Genomic DNA, 27,906 nt, shown 5'->3' on the forward strand with positions numbered 1-27,906 from the left:
TTACCTCATGTCTCTCTCCCCAGAGAACTGGGGAACTGGGCCAGACCACAGCTCCAGGAATCAAGGTGGCACAAAAATTCTAGCACTTCTTAAGAAGCAGAGGAAGTGCCAAGATGAAGGGGTCCCACTTTCAACCCACCCTTCATCCCAGCACTCTGCAGGAGGAGGTGATAAGTTTGCAAAGCGAAAGAAACACCATCCACACTACTGAATTGTATAAAAATGACCCATGGAAGTTTAATTGATATAGAAAACATGGGGCAAGACAAGCTGGACTGATTGTCACCACAGCTGTTAAGAACACACAAGCCATTCCTAAACCACACAGCATCAGTCAAGTAACAAAAGGGACTCCTCTGAGGGGAGGGGCTTGTGCCTCACTGTAGTACCTGGGGGGTTGGGGAAGTTGGGGGGGGGAAGGAGGGAGGGGGTTAAAAAGCAATTTGATCTCCCAGGTTTCTCCTCCACGAGACAGATGATAAGAGGCTGGCTTCCATGCTAAGGAGTGCTAAGCACAACCTCACAGCCTTAGAGACAGAAAAATGTTGACTTCTTCCAGACAGTGAGACAAACTCACCAGAAATCCCTACCAAACCCCATCAAGGAGCACATCTGTCTGCTGGCTGATTGAAGGGGACCTGCAGGGAACCCTCTCTCCAGTACCAAGATGGCTCCAGACCCCCTTTCTGATGCCTCATCCTCTCCCCTCCTGATCCCTCATGCAGAGACTTCAACCAGTACAAGATGCCTCACTGTCTACAGCAAAACTCAAAAGATCAGAGGGGAGAGGCAGGAAGAAAGTTGGTTGGTTGAAATGCAAATGTTTTTATCCAAACAAGCCAGGTAAGAAAAGGTGGGAGGAAAGCAAGGGCTACAAATATTCAAGGTGACCTGAGAACTGAAAAGATGACTGGAATGAGGCTGAGGACAACCCCATCCACTTTTCTAATGGCTTTCTGCCTATCTGGGGGAAGCCATAACCTTAACTCACCTGAGGGTCATGGAATGGGATCCCTAGAGGGTTCTGCCCTGGCTTCATCTTCCCATGGAGTCTGATTCTCAAGGTCCTCCTTTCCCCAAGCCCAAGGATAGAGCCATTTTGTTGATGGGATCCCAGGGATAAAGGTGGAAAGTAATTCCCTCAGGCACATGGGGCAAGCATAGCAAAGGCAAGGGGAAGACTCATAGTTGCCTCATTTCTCAGGAACCCATGTCAATCAGCCTCAGGGAAAGGCTCTGTAAAAAGCTGACCACAAACCTGAGACAGCCCAAGTCATTGGGCAAAAAAGGAATCTTTAAAAAAAAACCCAGAGGGCCTGGTGCCCTGCTGCTGAGGTATTAGCTCAAAGGAAACAGATTCAGAACAGAGCTAGTCCCCAAGAAGCACCAAGTCCTGGGGAGAACATGCTTTGGAGAGGGGATTCGTCACACCCTGATCTGCCCCAGTACATTAAGAGTTACAAAACTGGCCTGTCTAGGGACCTCTTCAAAATACCCCAGGGATTTGAGGGAGAGAATCAGGTCCTCTGGAAGGGCCAAGACCACTCCCTGAAGGGGTTCCCTTGACTTTCTGACATCTGGTTCCCATGAAAGTGTCCAGCTCCACCCCATTCTCCTTCCACTTGGGCTGTCACCCCACCTCATCTGCATTGGCATAATAATGCAGGCCCTAATGGGTCACGGAAGCTCAAGAGTTTTCTGTTTGGGATACATTAAGGGGTTCTTGGAGGGTGTGGCTTGTTACATTCCTCCCAATGCCCCCAACCCCATGGTCACTCCTATGCCTTCCCCCAAAGTCCTGAGAGGGTAAGGCTGATAGAGCAGAAGAATGATGGAGCAGGAACAATAAAGTGCAGGGAGCTCCTTAGGCACTTGGTCTAAGATGAGGGGGGTCTGGAGAGCCCTGTGCCCTCCCGCCACAGGGGCCTTAATAGTGATACACCTTCAGCTTGCTCTTTTCATCCAGATCCAGCTGCAGCAGGCCTGAGGTAACCAAGGACTTGGGTGTGGTGGAGAAGAGGGGTCTGGTAACACGGTGAAGGAAAAGCTGAGATTGGCTGAAGCAAAGATACAGAGCAAGTGAAAGTCATGGGAAGTGGGGAAGGAGAAAGAAGACCACCCTCTGATGTCCACCAAAGCCCAACGAGTACATGCAGCACCCATCCTTTATCCCTGTGCCATTGTCCCAGCCTCCCCCCACCAGAAATGTGCACACACAAAGGCAAAGGGATAAGCTGAAAGGATACACCGTGGGGTCTTTCTTCATATGTTCTAGCCACTTCTTCTTGGACTCCATCGTGCCTCTATATTTGGCACCACTGCTTGGAGAGATCTGGGAGTGTGAGCGTTGCAATAGGCGAAGCTGTTCACTGAACCCCAGGTGACATGGGGGTGAGGAGAGAGAGAACAGACAGGAAAAGGAAACCGAGAAAGAAGATGAAACTACAGGGCTCAAAGTAGAGAAGAAACATCATCTCAGGCTGGATGCCCACACCCCTCCATCCCAGGCCCCAGTGAGGAGAAATTTAAAAAGACATGAGCAATCTGGCTAGAAGCTGCTTCCCGTCTCTGGATCTGTTTTCCATCACAAAGCCTCTTCAGCTGACAAGACCTGACTACTTCCCAGCTTCCCCATCAAACAGCATCTTTTTTTCCAGGAATAGGGAGGGGAAAGAGGAAGATTCCTCCCTTAGGAGAGCACTGATGCCTTGGATCCAGATTTGTTCACATATCCACTTTTTGCCAGTTCCCAAAGCAAAGTGTTCTGACCCTTCCAAGTACCCACCCACACTTTACTCTCTGAAAAAAAACAGAATTTTTTTTTTTGAGGGGGAAAGGAATGTGTTGAAAAAAATACAGGTAAGGGGGCAGGGTGCAATGCAGAAGAACTGGCAAAGAGGTATGAACAAGGAATAAGAAAATGATAATTGGCTTAATATAACTGCCTTCTGGTCTCCCTGCTCCAGAAGTTGCTCTTCAGTAAACTATGGGGCACCAAGGCAGGCGATAGCTCAGAGACTTGTCTATGGGAGCTGGGCTCCAAGGGCTAGAAAAGGCAGGAAGAAGCCCAACTCCAGGACTGATCTTTCCTGCCCAGCTGTCATGAGACAGATTTCTATAACAGGAAGCCTCCAGAGATGGATCCAGGTAAACTCTGGCACCTGGGCTTCTCCCCAAGGATTCCCTCCTACTGAACTGCTCCCACCGGATGACTCTCTTAGGGACAGTGGGATCTTGCCCTGCAAGTTGATGGGGCAGGTGTGAAATAAGGTTGAATCACCTAGACTTGTGTGAGGAGAGCAGTCATACTAATTGGGGCCCTCTCCTGGTCTTTTTTGGGGAGACAGACTAGATCTGCTTTTCCCTAGAGGTCCCATTCCTTGGGAAGAAATGGGGAGGTGCCTAAATCTACAGCAATGATCATAGAAAACAGGTCAGGAAGCTTACCTGGCAGATACATAACCCAGCCTATTGTCTAGAGGAGCTGGGCTGCCACTAAGTAATGGGGCTCCAGCTGAAAAACATCAAAAAAGAGTTACAGAAAGGCAGGGACCCAACCAGTACTCCCATCCTAATCTAGCTGCCTCTTCTGGAAGCCTTTTCCCATTTCATTTCCAAACATTTAATTTTTCCAGTGGCAAAATGGGAAAGGATTCCCCAGGCACTCATATCTCTAAGGGAGTAGGGATATTTGCAGTATCCTTGCTTAGAGATGGTAGAGATGACCTCCCAGCTCAAATATCCAGAGAGAGCATCCTATTAGGTCATCTTCCAGGCAAACTACCCGTGAAGGCCTACAGCTTTGCAAATTTTCCATTTCCCAGATTCATTTAATTTTGAGACCAACATAGGCTCTTTCACCAAATGGCCCACGGACCACCTGTATGAACCAGGGAACTATCCAATGAAGAAGACACAATTTATCAGGGTGAGGTAGGGAGAACCAGCTGGAGACTAGGAACAAAGCCCTGGGGGAAACTTACCTGGGAAATATTTGTGCCACTTCTCCAGCAGAAAGTTGTCCACTGACTGACCAACCGAAGAGGTGAGGCCAGAGGTTACTCCAGGGTCCCAGGCCCACTGATTGGGAAGAGGAACACCAGTGGAGGGAGCCAAAGTGGTAGGTGCTGAAACTCTGGTCACAGAAGGGTGAGTGGAGATGGTAGTGGTCTTAGAAGGCAGGGGAGGCATCTGGACTTGTGTTGAAGTTAAGATCGGTGACGGCTGGATGCTGAGGGTGCCCAAGACACTCAGCACCCCATTGAGCTCATTGGTGATTCTCTGTAAGGAGTTGCTCAGGTACCGGATCTTGTTGAACTGGAGGAAAGGCATGTTTGACACTGGATCCCCTAAAAAAAAAAGATGTTGGTGGTGAGGGAGGAATTCAGGGGCCACCTCCAAATCACCTAGTGTTTCTAGTTTCTCATAATGACCTCCTCTCTGTGAAGGAAGGCAGAGATCTACAAGAGATGTTTTTTTAGCTTTTTAACCCAGTGAGAATCTCAAAGTCTATCCAGAGAGAAAACCCTCAAAGCTTAGTCACCCTCATGGCTGAATGGGGCCCACGAATCCTAGGACAAACACTGATTCCCCAGACACCAGGACGAGATAAAAGTGGAGAGGTCAGAAAGGGTGAAAGGTGTTTCTGCCCATTGCATGGCCAGGACCAAGAAAGGAAAAATTCTGAAAACTGAGAGCTGGAGAGGAAAGAATTCAGTTAGGAAGCAAATCTCAGTGACTGGTAGAAGCCTGCAGAGAGCTGAGGCCTAGATGGTGACAACTCAACCTGCCTTCCCCCAAGTCTTCATGAATGCTGCTGGATACTCTGTCTTTTCCTCCACCTTTGTTACTTCCCCATTCCCAGACAAACACTACTCACCATGGGGCAGAGGGGAGGTCTCAGGGCTTGTACTGCTGCTGTCTTCAAAATCACTAACATCAAATGTTACCACCTTCTTATAGGAAACTCCTCTCAGTGTGTCTTCATCTGAAAGCTAGTTGGAGAAGGAGGCAGTTGGGACCTTCTTACGAGCCCAGTGGCCTCCTGCCCACATGACCAGTGGGGCCTGAGAACATCACCTCACTGCTCTAAGGGCAGCAGAGACTTGCAAAGACAACTTTGCTGGGACACCTATGGAAAGGGCAATCAATATGGGCTTAGCTGCTCTCTTACCTGAAAGGACCTGACCCCAGAGCCAGGACAAAACATCTGTGCCCCTGGGGGAAAGATCTGAAAATGTCCTCAATTTTCACCACCACTCCTCCTCCCATGCCCCCCACTCCCTCCCAAGTCTGCAAATTGCTACTTGTATGTTATGGTGTTGCTGGAGGCATGCAACTTAAACAACAAAACAAATACCTGCAAGAACACAGAAAGCAGGAGTCTCTGGCCGTGAAAATATGTGCATTTATAATAATAGTAAATAACAACAACAGCTAGCCTTTTTATAGTGCTTTACACATGCTAACTCATTTTATCCTCATAACAACCCTGTGTGGTAGGAGCTCTTATTATCCTCAATTCATAGATGGGGAAACCAAGGCAGAGACAGGGTGACTTGCCCAGGGTCACACAGCTAGTAAATCTCTGAGGCAGAATTCAAACTCGGGTCTTTCTGACTCCAAGCCCTGTACTCTATCCACTGTACCACCCTAGGTAGCTACCTAGGCTCACCTCCCACTAATCCTGGCTGGACCTGATTCCCACTCTTCACCCAGAATATTGCCTGACTCTTCCCCTGGAAGTTCCTTCCCCTTAGTTCTTACCTAAACACTCAGGGGTATCTATCCACTGGTAGGTCAGCAAAGTAGCAGGGGTTTAGACCAGCACAGCTATGTGAACAGAACACCTTTTCAAACACCCCATGGATGGTGATTTCTTTGTGATGACATGGGTGATGGGAAGGTACAGATCAGGGGAAGGAGTGCTGTGTGCTCAGAATCACTAAGCTCTACCCACAAGTACACTCAGCCTCAAAAATCACATCTGAGACCACCAGTATCTCCTAAAAATCATGGGACCTCAGAGAGCCATCTAATCCAATTCCCTTGTTTTACAAATGGGGAAACTGAAGTCAAGAGAGGCCCCATGAACTCCCTGATGTCCCAGAGCAATCAAGTATAGAAGCCGGGACTCTAATCCTGGTCCCAACTCTATATCCAGGCACGATGCCTCCCTCATCTATCTCAAAACCCAGCTTAGGTATTCCCATACTGCCTCCCCAAATCCTGCACTACCAGATCCGGCTACCCCAAGACAGAAGACATGATCTATGTCATCTGAGCAAGAGGAAGGCAGCAATCACAGCTCTTCTACACTGAGCATGAACCTGAGGGCCTGTACCTCTTCACAAATGGAATTCTCCAACTGATTCAGCTTCTCCTCTTTTTCCTTCAGAAGAACTTGGCCCTTGCGCATGGCTGACTTCATCTCATCCAGGTGTTTTGTCTCCTGCAGTCAGGTAAAAAAGAAGAGAGAGAGAATCAGAGCAGTGATGGGGTCCTGAGCAATACAGCTGGTCAGGAGAAAGTGTCAGTGAATGGGGGGAGCAGATGGGCAGCAGGAAGAGGTGGCAGTATTCATTAGCCTGACAGTAAGCAGCCCAGGGGATGCCAGCCTCTCTGTCAATGCCAAGTGCTCAGCCTTTGGTCAGCCACAGGGTTCCTTCCCTGCCTTTCTAACCCATACTGTATCACAGGCTATTGGTTTTAAGCATGCATCAACCTTCTGAGTGAGAGGTGAAGCATCCCAAAGGGGTCTGCATTGCTCACAATATCAAAATGGTCTAATAAATCAGGCTGTCTGTGCCTTCTACTGAAAAGTATTCTTTGCAAGAAAGAGCCCCAGAATCAACTTATACTGACGGCTGTTATAATAATAATAATAATAAATAATAGCTAGCATTTACATATCACTTTAAGGTTTGCAAAGAGCTATAATATGTTATTCTTTTTATCTTCACAAGTCTGGGAGGTAGGTGCTACCATTTTACAGTTGAGGAAACTGAGGCAAACAGAGGTTAGATGGCTTGTCCAAGGTGACACAGTTATTATGTGTCTGAGACAGGATTTAATAGTGGGTCTTCCCAACTTCAAGTCCAGCATTCTTAGCCACTCAGCTCCCCCAGCTGCCTCAGTTATGTTCAAAACCATGGTAGCAACATGGTGTCCTTCTTCAACACTTGGCAGATTTTTTGAAGATGCACTGATTCTGATAGCACGCTTCAGAAGCCTGCTTTAGCTTGCCTAATCTCTAGATCCTTGCCCAAGATCACTGTCCTAGCATCTAGAAGGATCATCTCAGGGAAAATACTCCTGACCCAGTGCTCAGGGGGCCCCATATCCTTCCCATCCCTTCCTTTGGGTCTTGAGAGCCTCTTGTCCTAACCCTACACATAGAAGGATCTCTGCTTTCCTTCCCACCTTGACCTTAGGCCTGTTTACCTCCTCTATGTTCTTTCGTATATCTTCTAGGTTATGGGAATTAGGCAAGTCTTCAGAGGTCACCTCGGCAGTCGCTACATCATGGCGCCACTTCTGCTGGACAGCTTTTAGAGCTGTCTGGCGCTTCCTCATAGAGCGTGTCTGCCGGACCAGGAATTCCTTGGCACTGCGAAGGGACACGCCCTCAGAGGAGAGATAATGGCGGATACTGTGGGAAGATAGGCCAAGATGAGGGAGAGTCAGAGATGAAAACCAAAAGACTCCCACGCTAATTCCCAAGCCTTTGAGACCCACAAGATTATCCTGGTCCATAGTCACTGAGAGGAGCTTCTGCAGGTGGGACCTCAGGGACTGACGGCAGCTTGCAGAGAATCACTAGGGAGAAGGGCTGGGACCTACACAGCATATCATGAAGCACTTGTTAAACTACTATGTGCGAGGGACTGCCATTAGGGGTCAGTAATCCCTCCTTCCTGACCCTACATGGAACAAGCCCGCAGGCTACTGAGCAGAATCCCGACTCCTCCCTTACATAGCTGGACTCCGTGCTCCTGGCATACCAACAATGAACAAAGAAGGACAGTTCTGTGGCTTTCCAGTGCCCTTCCTCGGTTCTCTTCTGAGAGCCCATCCCTACCCCCAACCTTGCCAGTGGTAAACTTCCTTTCAGTTGGTTCCTTCCACAAGTATTTATTAAGTGCCTACTGCATACAGAGCATAAAGGGTAGCCCCAATATTTACTCATCCAGCTGGGGAGTGCTTTCCTCATTGTTCTGGGAGCTGGTGGCGGGGAGCTCCTTATCGATGGTCTACAAGGGAAAGAGCAAAAAGGAGCAATAGCAGGAGAGGAAAACACCAAGGCCACCAATCTGGAGACTGACAGCCCCCCCAGCACCCACTTTGCCAAATCTCCTGCAGTCTCGACCCATTTGGAAGTAGCTAACTCAAGAAAATGCCAAACTCGACAGTCACTACCAGCTGGCTTGAGAAATGGGGAAAAGTCAGGCAGGGATGGTGGCATGGGTGCCAGAGGGTCTGAGAAAAAAAGCAACTGACAGTCACAGCCCACGCAGAACCCAGCTATCTAAAGCGACAAGGTCAAGCCACCATCCCCCCAAATGTACTCTCCAGACCTAAGCTAAGCTCTTCAGGCTTCTCAAAAGCAGGCCCCAGCTCACCGTTCCAACAGACTTCCTCAGGTCCTCCAGGTGGAGCTCCCCTTCACGACGGGGAGAAGCGGCAGCACTCTCCTCAACCGCCAATTCATTCAAAGCATCCTGTTTCCTCTGGGCCTCTGCCTCCAAGTCACTGCAACAGACAGTAAGGGAGACATATGCACATTAACAAGGGGTTGGTAAATATGCCAATGTGTCCCCACATCATTCAGCAAACATTTGATTGACACATGGAACACAACACACTTATCATGCTGAAGTCTTGTCCCTAGGTCACACCTGGAGTCCATAAGCCCTTATTCAGAGGAGAGAACTGGGGCATTCCAGACTCATTTCTGGAGGTAGCTAAGTGGTATAACTGATAAAGCGCTGGGCCTGGAGTCAAGAAGACGTGAGTTCAAATCTGCCCTAAGACACCAGCTGTGTAAACCCTGGGCAAGTCTGCCAGCCTCAGCTTCCTCATCTGTGAAATGGGGATGATAATGCCACCCATCTTTCAAATGAGATGATCTTCATAAAGCACTTCTTACAGTGCCAGGCACACAACGGGTACTACATAAATATTTATTCCCTGTCCCCTTACCTCCTTTCTTTACCAGGGGCTCCTGAATGAAGACTGGGGAATCCCACATGCCCCTGTCCCCACACAATCCTGGGGCAACAAGGGGGCAAAGCAGGGACTGCCCTGTTGCTCTGGAGACCTCATTGTCCCCAGGGGGCCAGCAGTTGGTATCTACATAACCTCGCTGCATTTCAATGCTAGCGGTGCATGAGCAGGATGTGGTGCCCCCAGCTGGCTGTGACCACCTCCTGCCGGGGTGCTCCAAAGCCCCACCTGATTCTCCTCTGCAGCCTCTGACTGCGGGCCTGAAGCACCTCCACCTGGGACTCCAGCTCAGCCTTCCGTGAGCGCAGCTCTTCAAGGGTCCGGCGCAGCTGCCGAGTGGACTCTGCCAGCTGGGCTTGCTCCTTCCTCACCTCCTCTAGGTGCTGGTGGGCAGATGTGGCTTCCTGAAGGCACAAGGCAAGTTGAGCCTTTGAGGGGCCAAAGTAGAGAAAAGGCAGAGGAGAAGTGGGGAAAAGTCATACTTCTAGAAGGTGGAAACCAGGAAAGTATGGTAGGAGAGGGGAAAGAGCAGAAATGAGGCACATTTTTCTGCTGCTTCTGAGTCAGAGTGGTCCCACAGGGTTTATTTCCTTCCCCACCATGGTCATGGCTACCTAGCATCCATCCCATTGCTCCTGATATGGGAAACCATTTCCATTTTGGTGCTGAACCCCAGTGCTCTGGACTGGGCCAGAAGGAAGGAAGGAGGGAGGGAGAGAAACAGAGACAAAAGGAAAAAGAGGAAAGGTGAGAAAGACTAAAGACAAAATAATACAGACCTCTCTCTCCAGGGCAATCTGCTTCTCTACATCTAGAAGCTGCTGTTTCTTCTTTCTTATGGTGTCCTCCTATGATGGGATTAAAGAAGCGATGGGGACTTTGGCCGCCACCACCTCTCAGGGCCAGAGGACAAAGGAAGCATCTGTCAGGGTCTTCCCCATTAGGAAAGGCAGGGTCAGAACTGAGGCATGCTGGGAACTCTGACCTGCAACCTGCACTCTCCCCTCCACAAGGAACGTACTTGCATATCCAATTGGATCAATCTGGTCTTAATCTCTTTAGTTCTTCTTTCAAATTCTGCTTCTAAATCTTGGAGCTTCCTTTCCTATACAAAAGGGTAAATGGAAATAAAGATTCCAGGAATGAGGTGAAGCTAGGGGGTGGGATAATTGGGATCTTGGAGTTCCCGATGGTCCCTCCTGACCCACACATCTCCCCTCTACCAAAAGTGTCTGCCTGCAGGCTTCTACTAGTGTGGGTAGAGCAGGACCAAGTATTATGAAAACACTTGACCCAGGAATTAAAAAAAACAGAAAAGCTCCTGGCCCCAAAGTAGATAAAACAGGCTCAGAATAGATACCATTGTGCCATTGCCTTCAATCAGGCAGATGCCAATAACTCTCCAGCTCTGCACAAGGATGAAAGAGGATGTTTCTTCTACTCCTGCATCTCCACAGTGGGTCCCCTCACTCACCTGCTCTCGGTGCTTGAGCTGGATTTCACTGAGCTGCCTTTCCAGGTCCCGCCGCATATTCTCCAGCTCCCGATCGTGGGCCCGCCTCACACGCTCCATCTCACCTGCCAAGTTTGTCCGAAGATCTGCTCGCTGCTTCCTTTCCTATATGAGGGAAGAAGGGGCCAAGCTGGGTGAGTTGTTACAGTATCATAACAGATATACATAGACAGATGGACCACAGTATTTCCCCCCAACCTTGGACAAGTAAGATCAATGATATAGCAAATACCATTGAAACCAACCCTTACAGAAGAAAAGGGTAAGGATCTAAGCTTCCCAGCCTATTCCCCCACCTCAGCTCCCACACATGCATACTTCCCACCCCACACACACACATACATACACAGACATGTAAATGTGCGTGCATCCACATATGCACACAAACACACCTCAGATGCCTTCATTTTCAAACACAGAAGGACTTGAGGAAGGAACGATAACTTGACACCCGTTCCCTCCCCACCACTACCACTCTCAGCACCGCTCAGCAAGAGGGGCAGGTTTCTCCAGGCCATCACTTAGTGACAGACCACTTAAACAGCAAGCTCATTTTCACATATAAGCACAATTAATAAGTGTTCCTCCAGCCTCTACACTGCAAGACTTCCACTGAAGTGTGTGTTCCCCACTACCTTGTGAGGCAGCTTATCCTAGACAGATCAGTTAGTCAGTCAGTTGACATGCATATATTAAGTGCTTACTATATGCTAAGCACTGTGCTGAGCATTTGGAATACAGATACAAGCAAGCAAAGAGCTCCAATTCTAACGGGGAAGACAAAGTGTAAATAACTAGGTAGATGGAAGATATACAGAAAGGAGTGAGGAGGTCATCTCAGAGGGGAAGGTGGCAGACCTGGAAAGGCCTCCAGCAGAAGATGAGATCTGAGATGAGTCCTGAAGGAAGCCAGGGGGACTAAGAGGCAAGTCTGAGCCAGGAGAGCGTTGGAGGTAGAGGGCCAGTATGAAGGTCCAGAGACGGGGGATGGAGGAGCCCCTGTGAGGGAGAGGAGGCAGGCTGGGGCGGCTGTGCAAGAGCTCAGAAAACACTCCTCTTTCTCCCACGTGTTCTTTCTCCAGCTACCAGCTGTCGGGTGATCCTCGGATGGTCGGTCCCAGATCCCTGCCTGCTCGAGGCCATGCAAGGCGTGCCGGGGGCTGAGGGGGGAGAGTGGGCAGCTTACCTCCTCATCATACTGCCCCCTGGCCTCTGCCAACACTTGCTGGTGCTCCTCCTTCATCTTGTCCATCTTCCGCTCATGGTCCTTCTCCACATCCTCCCGCTTCTCTCTCAGGAGGTCGCTTAGCTGCAGTGTACCAGAAAGGCTAAAATGGGCAGCACTGGGCACGGTCAGAGGCCCAGGTACACACATGCACATAAACCAGAGACACTGCCAACACAACCCTTCTAAAAACCAGGGGTGTAACACTAAGCTTGGAAATTGATACATGTGCCTAAACCCATCCTTTGACAGAATGAACATCCTGGCCCAAGTCTCACCCTGTGATCCATCCTTCCACCCTAGTACTTCCCACTACAGAATATGGGAGGGAGACCCTCAGGACAGTGGCTGGGGAACCCAGGAAAGATTCATGCCAATGTGAGGAAAATGAGCTATAAGACGTCCGGAGCAGAGTGGCGGTACTTCTAGGTCTATATGAACCAAGGCGCTCTCTCACCACCCCTCAGACAGGCAGGTGGAGGGATCTGCCCGGTCACTCCCTCCCCAGCAAGCCCTCGGAAAATCAAGAGCTGCACTCACCTCTCTTTCATACTCCATCACTCGGTAAGCTTTCTGTTGGGTTCTCTGTTCTGCCTGAGCCAGCTCTTCCCGTAACTGGGCCTCCTCCTTACGATGGACCTCCTCTATCTGCTTTTTCAGGCCAGCCATGACCTGAGGAAGGATTGAACAGTGTTAAGGAAGCAAGAAGAGGCAGAGTACAGGGCAGCATAGGAAAAAGATACTGGATCTGAAGCCAAAGGAACTCGGTTCAAACCCCAACTCTTCAACTTGCTATCTGTGTGGCCTGGAACAAGTTAATTAATGTCTCATGGTTGGGCTACGCATCCTCCAAGTCCCTTCCAGCTTTAAATGGATGATGCTATGAGAAGACCCCAGCTCTCCCTTCAGGAAGGGCACACCTCAAAAACATTTATTAAGCTCCTATAAAGCAACTGTCATTTACCAAGTGCCTACTATGTGCCCGGCACTGAAAAGGTCCTGGGGAGGCAAAGATAAAATAATCAGTGCTTGCCCTCAAGAAATGGGAGGGAGGTGGCAGGCACTAGAGGTAGAGTGTTGTACTTGGAATCAGAGAGAACTGGATTCAAATCCTGCTTCAGACATGCCCTAGCTTGTAAACCTCAGAACTCATTTAACTTCTATCGGCTCCATTTTCCCAACAGTAAAACAGAGATGATAATAGATTATCTCACAAAGACTGTTGTGAGAATTAAGTGAGAATATCTGTAAAGAGTTTTGCAAACCTTGAAAAGTTATCCAAATACCAGCTATTATTAAGGAGCTTACTTCCATCAGAGGAAGACAACAAATATATAAATAAGTAGAAAATAAGTCTATCTTACCCAACAGGAAAGTAGGAGGGGAAGGGGTAACAGAAAAGGGAGGAGGCAGTGATGGAAGGGAGGACAGATTGGGGGATGGGTTAGTAAGAAGCAACACACTTTTAAAGGAGGGACAGGGTGAAAGGAGAGAGAGAGAATAGAATAAAGGGGGGGGTGAAAGGATGAAGGGAAATACAGTTGGCAATAGTAACTGTGAAAAAAATGTAAAGCAAGTTTCTCTGACAAAGGTCTCATTTCTCTAACATATAGAGAACTGTGCCAAATTTATAAAAATAAGGGCCTTTGGGGCAGAGTCAAGATGGCAGAATAGAAGCAGGACCTCCCCGTAGCTCCGGCTTCCACCTTCCCCAATCCATGTGAAAAAGGGACTCTAAACAACTTTGGACCTGCAGAACCCACAAAATGACACAGAGAAGCTAACCTCCCACTGAGGACAGCCAGGCAGGCAGCCAGGAATTGGCCAGAGCAGCGATCTGGGAACCAAGCCCAGCCCCATGCTGAGGCTTTAGCCCCAGAGCAGGCTTGACCAGCTGCTGACCTACCGGAGGGACTCCAGAACAGCAGCAGCTGTGGCCGTTTCCAGATTTATCAACATAAAGATGCAAAGGAAAAAGTGACGGGTCAGTGCAGTCTGGACTTTGGGACCCAGTAAATGGGAGTGTGTGGCTTTTGCCCCCGGGGTGAGAAGCCTCTGAGACTCCAGCACAACCAGCCAGCGCCACCTGGCAAGCTTCAGCTCCTGGCCTGCAGAGTGTAGGGGGACCAAGAACCAGTCTGAGGGGTAATTGCTCTTGCTTTAACCTGCTTGGATCTGGATTGCAGTCTAGGGTGGAGGTCCTAGGGTGTGTGTCCAGCTTACCAGAGCGTGTAGAGACCTCAGAGAGGGCACCCATCTAATACCTCTGGCAGCTGAGAAAACCCCAGCATTTGGGACGAAAGCTCCACTGTCTGGGAGCAGAGTCCTACTGTGGCAAAAAGCCCAGGGGTCAAGTGACTGAGGGGCACCATGACCAGGCAAAGGAAACAAAGCAGACAGAAGATTCTAACATTAGACTCCTATTTTGGGGACAAAAAGAGCAAAGCATGGAACAGGATGAAGACAGTGAAGTCAGAACTCCTGCACCAAAAGCTTCAAAGGAAAATATGAGCTGGTTACAGGCCATAGAGGACCTTAAGAGGCAGATAAAAGAAGTGGAGGAAAAATTGGGAAGAGAAATGAGAACAATGCAAGAAAATTACGAAATGAGAGTCAACAGCCTGACTGAGGAAAATCAGACCTTAAAAAATAGACTAACTCAAATGGCAAAGAGGCTCAAAAAGGCAATGAAGAGAAGAATGCCTTAAAAAGACAAATTTGCCTGATGGAAAAAGAATCTCAAAAGATCACTGAGGAGAAACATTGCTTCAGAATTAGACTGGAGCAAGTGGAAGCTAATGACTTTATGAGAAATCAAGATGCTGTTAAACAGATCCAAACAAATGAAAGAATAGAAGGCAATGTGAAATATCTCATGGGAAAAACTACTAACCTGGAAAATAGATCCAGAAGAGATCATTTTAAAATTACTGGACTACCTGAAAGCCATGATCAAAGTAAGAACCTAGAAATCATCCTCCAGGAAGTTCTCAAAGAAAACTGCCCTGATGTTTTAGAACCAGAGGGCAAAATAGAGGTTGAAAGAATCCACCAATCATCTCCTGAAAAAGATCCCAAAAAGAAAACTCCTAGGAATATTATAGCCAGGTTCCGGAATTCCTAGATTAAGGAGAGAATATTACAAGAAGCCAGGAAGAAACAATTTGAATACTGTGGAAACACAATCAGGATAACCCAGGATCTGACAGCTTCTACACTGAGGGATCGAAGGGCTTGGAATATGATATTCCGGATGTCAAAGGAGCTGGGATTAAAACTAAGAGTCACCTACCCAGCAAAACTAAGTATCATGTTTCAGGGGAAAATATGGTCATTCAGTGGAATAGAGGACTTTCAAGCATTCTTGTTGAAAAAAACCAGAGTTGAATAGAAAATTTGACATTCAGATATAAGAAGCAAGAGAAGCATAAGAAGGTAAACAGGGAAAAGAAATCATAAGGAACTTGTCAAAGTTGAACTATTAAAATTCCTACATGGAAAAACAATAATTGTAACTTATGAAACTTTTCTCAGTAGTTGAAGGGAATAGAAATATATATGTCTATATATGAGGGTATACGGGCATATGAATACATATGTGAATGTGTATATATATATATGTTTACAGGTATACATAGATAGAGGGCACAGGACCAATTTAACAGGAAGGGATGATACTTAAAAGATGAAATTAAGAGGTGAGAGAGGAATATAATGAGAGGAGATGGGGAGAGACAGAATGGGGTAAACTATCTCATGTAGAAGAGGCAAGGGAAAATGGTTACAATGGAGAGGAAGAATAGGAAGGCAAAAGGGAATGGATCAACCTTATTCCCATTGAATCTGGCTTGAGGAGGGAATGAAATACACACTAAATAGGTTATCTCACCCTACCGGAGAGCAGGGGGGAAGGGGATGAAAGGGAGGATGATGGAAGGGAGGGCAGGCTGGCTGGGAGGGAAGTTGGAAGCACCCACTTTTGAAAAGGGACTGGATCAAAGTAGAGAATAGAACAAGTGGGAGGTGGGATAGGAGGGAGGGAAATATAGTCAGTCTTTTACAATATATCTACTACGTTATTGTTTTGTATTAGCCACACATGTACAACCTATACTGAACTGCTTATCTTCCCAGTAAGGGTGGGTGACAAGGGAGAAAGGGAATGAATCTAGAATTCAAAGTTTTAAAATCAAATATTTATATGTGTATGTGTGTGTGTACATGTTTATTTATATATATATATACTATTATTAATACTATTTTACATGTAATTGGGAAATAAGATATACAGGCACTGGGCCATAGAGATCCACTGGAAAAGTCGAAAGGAGTATGGGAGAAAATATGGGAGAGAGCAGATTGGAGGAGGGGATATCTTGTGGGACTGCTATGTTGGGGCAGTGGGTAGGGGAAAAACGGGGAGAAAATTTGTAACTCAAAATCTGGTGAAAATGAATGATGTAAATCAGAAGTTGATAAAGCATCTGAAAAATGAAAAAAATATAAGGGCCTCTCCCCAATTGATAAATATTCAAAATAGATGATCAGTTTTCAGATGAAGTAATCAAAGTTATCCATAGTTATATGAAAAAATGCTCTAACTCACTATTGATAGGAGAAATGCAAATTAAAACAATTCTGAGGTACTACCTCATTACCTCATACCTATTAGATTGGCTAACAGGACAGAAAAGGAAAATGACAAATGGTGGAAAGGATGTAGGAAAAATGAGATATTAATGCACTGTTGGTAGAATTGTAAACTGATTCAACTATTCCAGAGAACAATTTGGAACTATGCCCAAAGGGCTACAAAACCATGCATACCCTTTGACCTAGCAATACCACTACTAGGTCTGTATCCCCCCAAAAAAATAAAAAACAAAAAGGAAAAACACCTATATGTATAAAAATATTTCTAGCAGCTCTTTTCTGGGGTAAAGAATTAGAAATTCTCCCGGGCTCAGACACTTAGCACCCACCCATAAACACCTGGCCTTGTAACCTTGAGCAAGTTACTTAACCCCAATTGCTTAGGGGCGGCCACGTGGCTCAGCGAGTAAGAGCACCGGCTCCAGTGTTGGGATGACCTGGATCAAATCCGGGCTCGGATACTCAGCACCACACCCAGAAATAACTGGCCGTGTAACCTTGAGCAAGTTACTTAACCCCGACTGCTTTAAAAAAAAAAAAAAGAATTAGAAATTGACGGTATGCCCATCAGTTGGGGAATGGCTGAACAAGTTGTGGTATGTGATCATGAGAATAAGTATAAGAAATGATGAGAGCAGGATGCTCTCAGAAAAACATGGAAAGACTTGCATGGGCTGATGCAAAATGAAATGTGTTGTATACAAAGTAACAGCAATGTTGTAAGATGATCAGCTGTGAACGACTTAGCTATTCTCAGCAGTACAACGATCCAAGACAACTCTGAAGGACTTAGGATGAAAAATGCTATCCATCCCCAGACAAAGAACTGGTGGTGTCTGAATACAGACTGAAGCATGCTTTTTTTTTACTTTATTTTCCTTGAGTTTTTTTTTTTTTTGGTCTGTGTATTTTTACCACATGGCTGGTATGGAAGTGTTTTCTTGCATGACTGCATATGTATAACCTATATCAGATTGTTTGCTTTCATAAATGAGGGGGGTTGGAAAGGGAGGAAGCGAGATAATTTGGAACTCAAAGTTTTAAAAATGAATGTTAAAAATTGTTTTTACATGTAACTGGGGAAAAATAAAAATAAAACACTTTTTCAAAAAGTATAAAATAAATGCAATAAAGAGATTCCTACCCTGTACTTACAGTCCATGGGCTGATGACAACACTAGACAGGGCTTGGGAAGGAAAGGTTTCATGTAAGAGGTGGCACCTGAACAGAGGGAGTTCTGAAAGAAGCTAAGGATGCTAAAAGGAGAGGACAGTGACAGCATACAATCCAGGCCCTCTCTGAAAGGACAGAGAAGGCAGATGAAAAACCAAGTTCAAGAAAGAATAAGTAGATCAGTTTGGCCAGAACACAATGTGTGCAAAGGGTTGTCCTATGAAACAAGTCTGGAAGGGCAGGCCAAAGCTTTAAATGCTGGGCTGGGGAGACTGTGTTTGGTCCTGGAGGTAGCCATCAGAGATTTTTAACCAGATCAATTACATGGTCAGACTTGTGGCTTTGGAAGTTTATTTTGGGAAACACACAGAGGACAGACTGGAAAAGGGAAAAAATAGCAACAAGAAAAACAATTAAGAAAGAGACAGTGCTATTGCAAGTAGTCCAGATGAACGGTAAGAAGGACCTCCACTGAGGTCGTGAGAGAGAGAGGAGAGAAGGGAGGAGTGCATCCTAAGGGATGCTGGGCTAGACCAATGTTACCTGACAATCAATTTAATATGGGGGTTTCAGGCTCTGTGGGGATACCCAGGAGAAATGGGACTGGACGCTGAGGAAGAACCTCCTTTGCCAACCTAAACTGTGACCAGCATCCAATGGCACTGCAGTTGACTTTGGAAGCAAGGTCCCCTGGCTTCCATCCATCTCTAAGCTAGGGCACTAGGGTGGGCAGTCATGAGGAACAGTCTCACCTCACAGTGCTTCTCCTCCGCTAAGGCTCGAAGCCTTTCCAGGCTACCTGCATGCTCCTTCTCCAGCGCCGCCAGGGCCTGGTGAGGGGGGAAGCAACAAGGAACAATAAGAGAGCAGAGGCAGATGGAGTTCTTGACTAGACGCTGCCAAAGAGAGGAAACCACACCATAAAATCACTTCCCATTACCTGATGGCATACTAGAAAAAAAGCCCTAGAGTTGGAGTCACAAGATCTAGATTTGAGTTCTAGTTCTTACATTATGATCAGGGACAAAATACTTAACCCCTCCGAGCCTCAGTTTTCTCATCCATAAAATGAGATTACTACTACTTTTACTACTATCTCATAGGATTATAGTGAGGATCAAGTAAGATAATATACATTCAAGTGCTTTATAAATGGTCAAATGTTATATAATAGTAATAAACTTATGGCCTAAAGAATCACATGTGGTTCTTTGTTTCTCTGAAATTATTCCTCCAATTTCTACAATTTACAGAGTTAGCACCCAAAAAGCCACAATGACTCATCTTCCCTTAGTTGTGGGCAGGATGAAAGCCAAACTGATCCCTCTCTTGAGTTTAAACAAATTTATGAAAAAAAAAGTCACTAACTTTCCTGAGCCCCCCAGCTCCAAATCTCTCAGGAGGTACAAAGCTTTGGGTATTGCTGCCATGCAGAGTTTGTTCCCCCTTATCCAACTGCCAAAGTCCCTGGAAAAACCTCTGTAAAGGTCCATAGAACTTGTTATTTTGGAGAGAGGGAAGGAAGGGTGGCTCAGGCCCTGTGATTTTATTAGTACTGGGAATTCCCGATGAGGAAAGCTCCTCTCCCAATCTAGACCAGAACCTGTTCAGCATCGGATTCTCTTAAGAGAGTTGCCTAGAGCACTGAGAATTAAGTGATTTGCCCAGGAACACAAACACAATTTGGGGCAACCTTCCAGTTTTCTATTTATTCTAATACCTATCTGAAGGGAATATTAGTTGGCTAAGGGAGGAGGGAAGAGACAAGTGTTTCAGGCAGGCTCTGACAAATGTAAGATCATCTCACCTACCCCACTGGGATGAGGATAATGGAGAATCCCCCAAGAGACTCTGCTCCAATTAAAGGTAGATGGGGCTTGAAGCAGTCATAGGATCATTGTGGGACAAGGATACTTCTCCCCAAATCCTGATTTGCCATCACTGACTAGGTGTAATGCGAATGTAAATTTTAAAGATCTTCCCTGCCCCTAGGCTAAAGTGCACCTGAAGCCTGGGGTGGGAGGCTTGTTTTTCAGTAAATACTTCTTGATTGGCCAGTGAGTCAATAAGGCTGTTACATTCTCTGAGCCAGGAGAAGGCTATATAAGCCCTGATGTGTAGCTTTGTTTTGGGACTCACTTTGAGAAGTGTTCTGTGATTTGATCTGAATTCTGAGAAGCCATTGTTGAGAGTCCCCCAGCTTTGAAAAACCCAGATGTGGAAACCCAGATGTTGACTGGGTATGGATGTAATGGTTGGACAGTTTGGAAAGCTGTCTACTTGATCTGTTTCTGTCTTGATAATTCTGTCTGTATATTTTGAAGTTTGGGGTGCTGACCTTTTTCCCCTGAACAAGGTAAACGATATATGTCTGACTGATTAAAGTAAGCTTGTTAACCCATTTTGAGTTGCTTTCTTTTAACAAAGCAGATCCAAGAACCTGTATGGGCAGCAAACCCTGAGGACACGCTTGGGGTGCTTGCTGCTACACTAGGGCACACCTGTGCCTACCGTCATAGGATCAGTCCCCATCTTCTGAGGGAAGAACTCTCAAGCTGCTTCCAAGTCCATCACTCCCAAGAGAAACCCTGAGATCAGTCAGGTGCATTCTGAGCTTGTGGTGCTGAACAGGTCCAAAGCCACCCTTCTCCAGATCTGTCTGCACGTTACAGTCATTCTCTAGTCCGTTCCAACCTCTAAAGATGAGTGATTGATTTTCCTCCTCAACTTGACCTGGGCCCTGGGCCTCACCCCTGTTTTCTTTCTCACAGAATAAACCAATGGAAGTTCCATATTAGGGGTGAGGACACTCACTAGTATAAAAGTCTCCATCCCCAAAGGTCTCTAATTAGGCAGACATACCTCCTTCCTTGCTTCTTCCAGACGCTCCTTCAGCTGACTCACTGCTCTTTCATTCTCCTCTTCCAAGAGGGCCCTCTCCTTCTTTTCATTCCCCTCCATTTCCTCCTTAAGTTTCTCCAGCACCTGCTTCTTTTTCTGCTCCAGGCTGGACCTCTCAGCCCTCTGTAATGACTCTAAGTCTTCTCTTACTTTCTTCAGTGAAGCTTCTTGCTCTGCCCTGGAGAGAGAGGAGAGCAATGGGATAGGCATGAGCACCGCGAAATGGAGCTTCCTGAGACTAAAGACTCCATCCTCAGTCAGTCAGTCAATCAGCAAACATTTGTTAAGTGCCTACTCTATGCCAGACACAATGCCAAGTGCTGGGGATACAAGTAGAGGCAAAAGCTGGTCCCTGCCCTCAAGGAGCTTACAATCTAATAAGGGGGACAACTGACAAACAGATACAAACAAGCAGGATATTTGCAGGACAAATAGGAAATAACTGACAAAGGAAGGGACTAGAATTAAGGGAGGGTGGAGAAAGGTGTCCTGTAGAAGATGAGATTTTAGTTGGGATGTGATGAGGAGGAACACTCCAGGCACGGGATACAGACAGAGAAAATGTCCAGAGCAAAGAGATGGAGCATCTTGTTCACAGAACAGCAAGGAGACCAGTCTCACTAGACTGAAGGGCACTTGGAGTATGGGGGAATATGGTGTAAGAAGAATGTAAAGGTAGGAGGGAGCTAGATTATGAAGAGTTCTGAATGACAGGTCATTTTATATTTCATCCTGGAGGTGAGAGGAAGCCACTGGAGTTTACTGCGTAGTAGGATGACATGGTTGTTACTTTAGGAAAATCACTTTAGTGGCTGAGTAGAGGAAAGACTGGAGTGGGGGGAGACTTGAGGCAGGCAGACCCCCCCAGCAGGCTATTGCAACAGTACAGGCATGATGTGATGAGGGCCTGTACTAGAGGGATGGCAGCATCAGAGGAGGGTGTATATGGAAGATGCTGCAAAGGTGAAACCAACAAGCATTAGATAAGGGGGAAGTGGGGGTGAAAGACCATGAAGATGACTCCTAGGTTGGAAGCGCAAGGGGCTGGAAGGATAGAGTTGGCCTCTACAGTAATAGGGAGGCAAGATGGGTTTAGGGGAAAAGATAATGAGTTCAATTTTGGACATATTGAGTTTAAGATATCTACAGGACATCCAAGTCAAGACATCTGAAAGGCAGAGATGTGAGACTGGAGGCCAACAGAGAGGTTGGCAGGAAAGGTTGACCTGAAAATCATCAGCATAGAAATAGCAATTTCATCCATGGAAACTGATGAGACCACCAAGTTAAGTAGCATATAGGGAGAAGAAAAAAGAGCCCGACAAAACCCAGAGGGACATTTATAATTAGGTGGCATGTTCTGGATGAGGACCCAGCAAAGGAGACTGAGAAGGAGAAGGAGAAAGGGGTGTCCTGAAAACCTAGGAAAAAGAGAATATCAAGCAGAAGAGGGTGATCAACAGTGTCGAAGGCTGCAGAGACATTAAGGAGAACCAGGAGTGGAAAAAAGCCACTGGATTTAGCAATCAAGAGATCACTGGTAACTCTGAAGAGAGCAATTTTGTAGAATAATGAAAGTGAAAGTTGGAAGGTAAGGGAGGAAGAAGAGAGTGAGAAGAGAGAAATGCAGACATTTACTGTAGATAGCCTTTTCAAGGAATTCAGTCACAAAGGTCTGGAGAGATATAGGCTGATAGGTAACAGGGAAGGGAAGGATCAAGGAAGCAGCTTGTTGGGATTTTTTTTGAGAATAGGGGAGACACAGGCATGATTGTAGATAGCAGAGAAGGAGCCAGCAAACAGGGAGAGATTAAAAATAAGTGACAGAATAGGGATATCAGAGGGCACAATCTGTTGGAAGAGATGGGGTGGAATGCGATCACTTGAGCAGGAAGAGGCATTAACCTTGGTAAGGAGGATGCCCACTTCATTGTGTGAGACAGAGAGAAGGGCAGAAAGCAGTTGAATGATGGGAGCTGAGGAAGAGGAGAGAAGAGGGAACTCCTGGCAAATGGCCTCAATTTTTTCTGTAAAATATGAGGCAAGGTTCTCGAGGAAGCAGGGGTGGCTCACAGTAGGGTCCACACCTAATCTGATTCTCCTGTGTTTCTATACTGGCTAGGATCTGAGCTCGGAGCTTAGAAAGTTTCTGACTCTCTTCTTCCCTCACTCGAGCCTCTTCCTCCTCAGCTGTTTTCTTGAGCTGCTCTCTCAGACACCTGAAAAAAACACAGAAGAGTTTGCTGTGAGGACTTTACATTTATTTCATCTTCTGTCAATAGGCCCTTGCTGTGAGCCTACAGGATGGCTCACCGGGAAGCTTCCTGGAGAATAGTGATGGGTCTATTTCCATTGGAGGCCATGCTCTCTCCCTCTGCCAGTTCTTGGGGAGAGGAGAGGAAGAATAACATGGCAGCTACCCCTTGTCTCAAAGGGGGAATGCTGGCTGCCTAATCCCAAAACAGCATCATTTCAGACCAAAGATAGACAACTTCTAATTATCCACCTATGGATTATCTGATTTTTAGATTAGAGCCTTTGATTGTTTAATCTCAGGTTGGCTTCTCCCAATTTACATAACATGCTTCTAAAGCTGCCTGAATTCTTCACTGTCAGCTGGTTTATGCTCAGGAAATTCAAGCTCACTTTAATACTGGGCTGTGCAAAATAAAATGATTAAGGCAAATCTGCTGCCAAAAGAACCAGAATCAATTCCAAAGCCAAATATAAATGGTCTGGGATTGGCTACACTACTGCTCCCAATGAATCAACACTGAAACATGTCAGAAGTTTATGTGATCTTGAGGCTGCATTAACACAAGCATAGTGCTGACCCCCGACCTGGTCGATACCTGGGGCATCATTCTCAGTTCTTAGCCCCTCATTTTGGGTAAAACAAAGGACGACCATGATATTGAGGGGACACAAAACCACAGCACGCACCCATCAGCTTGAACAACGGAGTAGCATAACCTGAAGAGGAGAATACTTCAAGGGCACAAAACAACTGAGTATCTTCAAATATCTGAAGGGTTGTTATGTGAAAGAGGAACTTGATTTGTTGTTCTACTTGAGTTCAAAGGGAAGAATTAGGTAGAAATTACAGAGGATTTTTTGGTTCAATATAGGGAAACAATTCCTAACAAGAAGAGCTGTCCAAAAGTGGAACAGACTCCATTGGGAAGTAATGAGTTCCCTGTCACTGGAGGTCAAAAGAAGGCTGAGTGAATTTGTCAGAGGTGTCTGTAAAACAGATTCACTCTTCTGGGAATAGCTGAATTAGATGACCTCTGGGGCACCCTTCCAAGTCTAGGATTCTATGACCTTTTCTAGGTTAAGAGCAACCAAACAGCACCCTGGTCTAGGAAACATGGCGCCCCACATATAAGCATTCCTGCTGACATCTCAAAATACCGGGCCCCGGAAAGTTTCCTCCCCAAGGGAAAGGAATAGGACCTGAGGGACTTGTCTTTCTGCTCCTCAAGTTTCAGCTTCTCCTCTTCTTCCTCCTGACACAGTTCCTCCCGCAGCCGCTCCATCTTCTGTCTCCGATCCTCTAACAGTCTTGCTCGCTCCCGCTCCAGATCCTGAGCTGTCTTTTCTTCTATGATCTTTAGAGAATCTCCTAAGGGTTGCCTCTGAGGAGTTATGGATTCTAAGACAAATCTATCAAAAGGGCAGAGTAGCACATGGTTACGTAGTATAACATATGGACTCTTATTAGCCTATAGCATGCATACAGTGCATAAAATGTGTAGTCATATTATAAGGGCACACAGATACATGCCATACATGAGACATATAAGATATATATAGAACAAAAATGCAACTCCCACTGTCCAAAGACAAAGCATAAATCAACTCAGTAAACAGCTGGTCTGTAATGCTAATAGTCTCACAAGCTAAGACAACAAAGTCCTTGGGACAATGAGAAAGGTGACTGGGGTGGCACATCTTGACAAATGTGCCCTTTAATGGCAGGTATGGCAGCTAGGGAAGGCAGGAGAGATAGAGAAAAGCATGATCATTAGTTAATCCTATTCCTAGATAACCTGCTGCTAGCTTTCCCTGTTCTTAGCCTCTACCTGAGAGACGTGCCACTTGAGGTTCACATCATTAGGCTGAAAACAATCCCCCTGAATCTGATCTCTCTCTCCCAATATAAACAGCCAGTGAAAAAAAGGGAGATTTCCCCAATATAGAGAATACAACCCAGCTCCTGGACCTCTAGAGATTTCCTGCTCATAGATTAGGGATAAAGGTTTCTTATATTATAGGGGGATTCTGACTGAAAAACTCTCTGCAGAGATCACAGGATTATAAATTTGGTGCTGAAAGGAACTTCTGAGGTGATCAATCAAGTTCAGTCTTCTCATGTTATACATAGAGAAACTGAAACCTTGAGAGGTCACATGACTTGCCCTGGGTCACCCTGCTAGTAAATGTCCAAGCCAGAATTCAAACCCAGGTCTTCTTGATTCCCAGTCCAACACTCCACCCATTACACCATGCAAAGGGAACTGCGGCACTTCAGTACCCATATCACATCTGTTCACGGAGTCATTCTTTTTATGGGAGACTTCTAGCACCAAGATGGCAGAGTAAAGAAAGCATTCCTAGGTAACTTCTTTTTTAACAAAAATATCAGAAATTATATATCAAAACCAGTGTTGCCCCCTCTGAGTTACTGTGGGTTCCTTGGCTTCTGGATGTGAGGAGTTCCAAAAATGTTTTGAACAATCATAATATTGGAATTAGTGGTTCTTTGCAAGCTCATAAACTTGAATCTGGACAAGATTCAGTGGGAAGGATAAAGATAAGCTCCTTTTGTTTTCATTTCATTTGTTTGTTTGTTTCATTTGTTATAAAAACTAGTCTTGACTTTTAGTCATACCTCATTAAGTGTAGTCTCAAGATGTAGGAATGGCTCAAAGTTGGCCTAAGCAGCCACCCGTGCAAAGAGCCAAAAGACCAAAAGGGAATCAACTGTCAATGTCAGTGGAGATGCTCAGCATGAGTCTTGTGGGTTATACTAGAAAGCATAGGGTTCAGAATCCCCTTTCTCCGTCTTTTAGTTCCAGCAACACAACAGACGGAAGGTGACAGATTAGAATAGCAGGAGAAAAATGGCATCTGAGGGGCTTAGAAATTACAATTTGGATCCCTTTATGCCTGGATGAAGGAGAGAGGTAGGACTATATTATCTTCTTGCTAAAATCATTAAGATTCTTGTTGATAGATTTCCCAAAACCATGGAGTGGTCCTAGGTCACACCACAGGTTCCCTCCTGCTTAAGTCTCTTTTTGGCCCACTTCACATACTGGCTTCATCTGATTGCCCTGGCAAGTCCAACCAATGCAGATGTCAGATGGGCTGCTGTTGCCACCTCCCTCCTTTGAGAATCCTGCCCTCAGAAACAGCCTCTCTCCCTGCAGCTCTCCGCCTCATCAACTCTCCAACTCATTTCCAACCTTGGCTGAAAGCATCATTTTTTCCTGAGATGGTACCTTTTAATGTTTCTCTCCCCTGTGGGCTATCTAACTATGTATGGCTCTAGGGACAGATGCTGCAGAAGAGATGAAGCATCAGATAGAGTGTCAGTGTGCAGCGAGCCTGCAAATACATGTGTGTTTGCATACCTTAGTATGTAGGGTATATAGGGCTACTTTCTAGTTAATCTTCCTCTTTCCTCAACGTCTAGATTTTAGGGAAAGAATTTAATAGAGATCTGAAACTATAAATGAGGTCAGAGCTATGTTACAAAATCTGAGCCAACATTAGAAGGGAACCCCCAGAGGCCATTCAGTCAAACCAAGAATGTCCTCTACAACATACCCTGACAAGTGGTCATACAGGCTTTGTCTGAAGACTGCTGGTAGGAAGAACCCACTATCTCCAAGACAGCCCATTTCACTTTTGGATAGCTCTGCCAGGGAAGTGTTTCTTGACATCAATTCAATATTTACCTCTGCAACTTTTACCCATTATTCCTAGTTCTGCCTTTTGGGTGTCAATGATAGCTTCTCAAATACTTGAAAAGAGCCAACTATCAGATTCTCCCCACCATGCCTCCTACCCCTAGCCAAGTCTTCTCTTCTCTTTACTGTATATCCTCAGTTCCTTCTATACAGATTTTCATATGGCATGATCTCAGGACCTTTTGTCATCCTGGTTACTATTCTCCTCTGAAAACTCTCCAGCTACCTATGTCCTTCCAAAAATATGGTGTCCAGAACCGAACCTTATACTCTAGGAGTGATCTGATCAGGTCAGAATATAGCAGTTCTGGGCATCCTAGACAAGAAGAGAGCTCTGGCAGATGACCCAGAACCAACAAATGAGACAGTCAGTCATTGTCCTCAATATCTCCAGAAAAAGAAAAAAGTTTTTTCCTAATGAAACTTTGAAGATGACTAGCAAGAAAGTCATGGAGTTTGAAAAGGAGTCCAGGAGAGGAACAGATGGCAGGTCCTAGGGAAAGTATAGAAACTCCCAACATCTGACCCAAATGAGATACTACAAAGAGATGGTTAGTGGCAGCTAGCTACTCTGGGATGGTGAAGGAATGACTAACAGCTATGTTGAGAAGAAGAGCCTAAATTTAGGGGCTCTGCCTGGCCTTCACTGCCCATTCCACTCATGAGAAAGATACTCAGAATCTGCCTTGGGAGTCACTGCATCTCCTTAGTCCTTTTTGAAATATACTTTGCAGATACTATACAATGATCAACTCACTGTGAATGCTTAGCTATTCTCACCAATATAATGATCCATGACCACTCCAGAGGAGGCATGATGAAAAATGCTGTCCACATCCAGAGAAAGAACTGATGGAGTCTAAATACAGATCAAAGCAGACTATTTTTCACTTTCTTTAATTTTTGTGGGGTTTTTTTCCCTTTTGGTCTGTCTTTTTTTTTTTTTTTGGAGGGGGGAAGGTAAGGCAATTGGGGTTAAGTGACTTGCCCAAGGTCACACAGCTAGTAAGTGTGTCAAGTGTCTGAGGCCTAATTTGAACTCAGATCCTCCTCACTCCAGGGCCAGTGCACTGGCTACTTGTAATGGGAATGCAAATTTGGAAGATCTTCCCTGCCCCTAGGCTAAAATGCACCTGAAGCCTGGGGAGGGAGGCTTGTTTTTCAGTAGATACTTCTTGATTGGCCAGTGAGTCAATAAGGTTGTTACATTCTCTGAGCCAGGAGAAGGCTATATAAG

At 46.0% G+C, this 27,906-nt stretch overlaps 1 protein-coding gene across 2 annotated transcripts in view; it reads right to left on the reverse strand.

Moving 5' to 3' along the window:
- Nucleotides 1–212: 212 nt before the first annotated feature.
- CEP164 (centrosomal protein 164) overlaps nucleotides 213–27,906 on the reverse strand; it is an 81,189-nt gene continuing 53,495 nt past the window's right edge. Inside the window, exons 15-33 of one of the 2 annotated variants that reach the window (XM_069080637.1) lie at nucleotides 24,148–24,357; nucleotides 22,779–22,910; nucleotides 20,653–20,869; nucleotides 18,543–18,620; nucleotides 12,504–12,635; nucleotides 11,925–12,047; nucleotides 10,700–10,843; nucleotides 10,247–10,330; nucleotides 10,005–10,073; nucleotides 9,454–9,629; nucleotides 8,622–8,751; nucleotides 8,185–8,252; nucleotides 7,444–7,651; nucleotides 6,344–6,451; nucleotides 4,880–4,994; nucleotides 3,984–4,349; nucleotides 3,448–3,514; nucleotides 2,247–2,369; nucleotides 213–2,024 (exon numbers count right to left, since the gene is read on the reverse strand). In XM_069080637.1, coding sequence (XP_068936738.1) covers nucleotides 1,928–2,024; nucleotides 2,247–2,369; nucleotides 3,448–3,514; nucleotides 3,984–4,349; nucleotides 4,880–4,994; nucleotides 6,344–6,451; nucleotides 7,444–7,651; nucleotides 8,185–8,252; nucleotides 8,622–8,751; nucleotides 9,454–9,629; nucleotides 10,005–10,073; nucleotides 10,247–10,330; nucleotides 10,700–10,843; nucleotides 11,925–12,047; nucleotides 12,504–12,635; nucleotides 18,543–18,620; nucleotides 20,653–20,869; nucleotides 22,779–22,910; nucleotides 24,148–24,357 — 2,647 coding nt within the window. In that variant the 3' untranslated portion in view covers nucleotides 213–1,927. Of the gene's footprint in view, nucleotides 2,025–2,048; nucleotides 2,370–3,447; nucleotides 3,515–3,983; nucleotides 4,350–4,879; nucleotides 4,995–6,343; nucleotides 6,452–7,443; nucleotides 7,652–8,184; nucleotides 8,253–8,621; nucleotides 8,752–9,453; nucleotides 9,630–10,004; nucleotides 10,074–10,246; nucleotides 10,331–10,699; nucleotides 10,844–11,924; nucleotides 12,048–12,503; nucleotides 12,636–18,542; nucleotides 18,621–20,652; nucleotides 20,870–22,778; nucleotides 22,911–24,147; nucleotides 24,358–27,906 lie in introns of those variants that run through there. The other variant, XM_069080636.1, reaches the window with a different exon arrangement.

Source organism: Petaurus breviceps, unplaced genomic scaffold (genome assembly GCF_028583685.1).
Source record: "Petaurus breviceps papuanus isolate PSGF00001 unplaced genomic scaffold, PetGlider_PUasm1.0 91133, whole genome shotgun sequence".
Classification (NCBI taxonomy): Eukaryota; Metazoa; Chordata; class Mammalia; order Diprotodontia; family Petauridae; genus Petaurus; species Petaurus breviceps.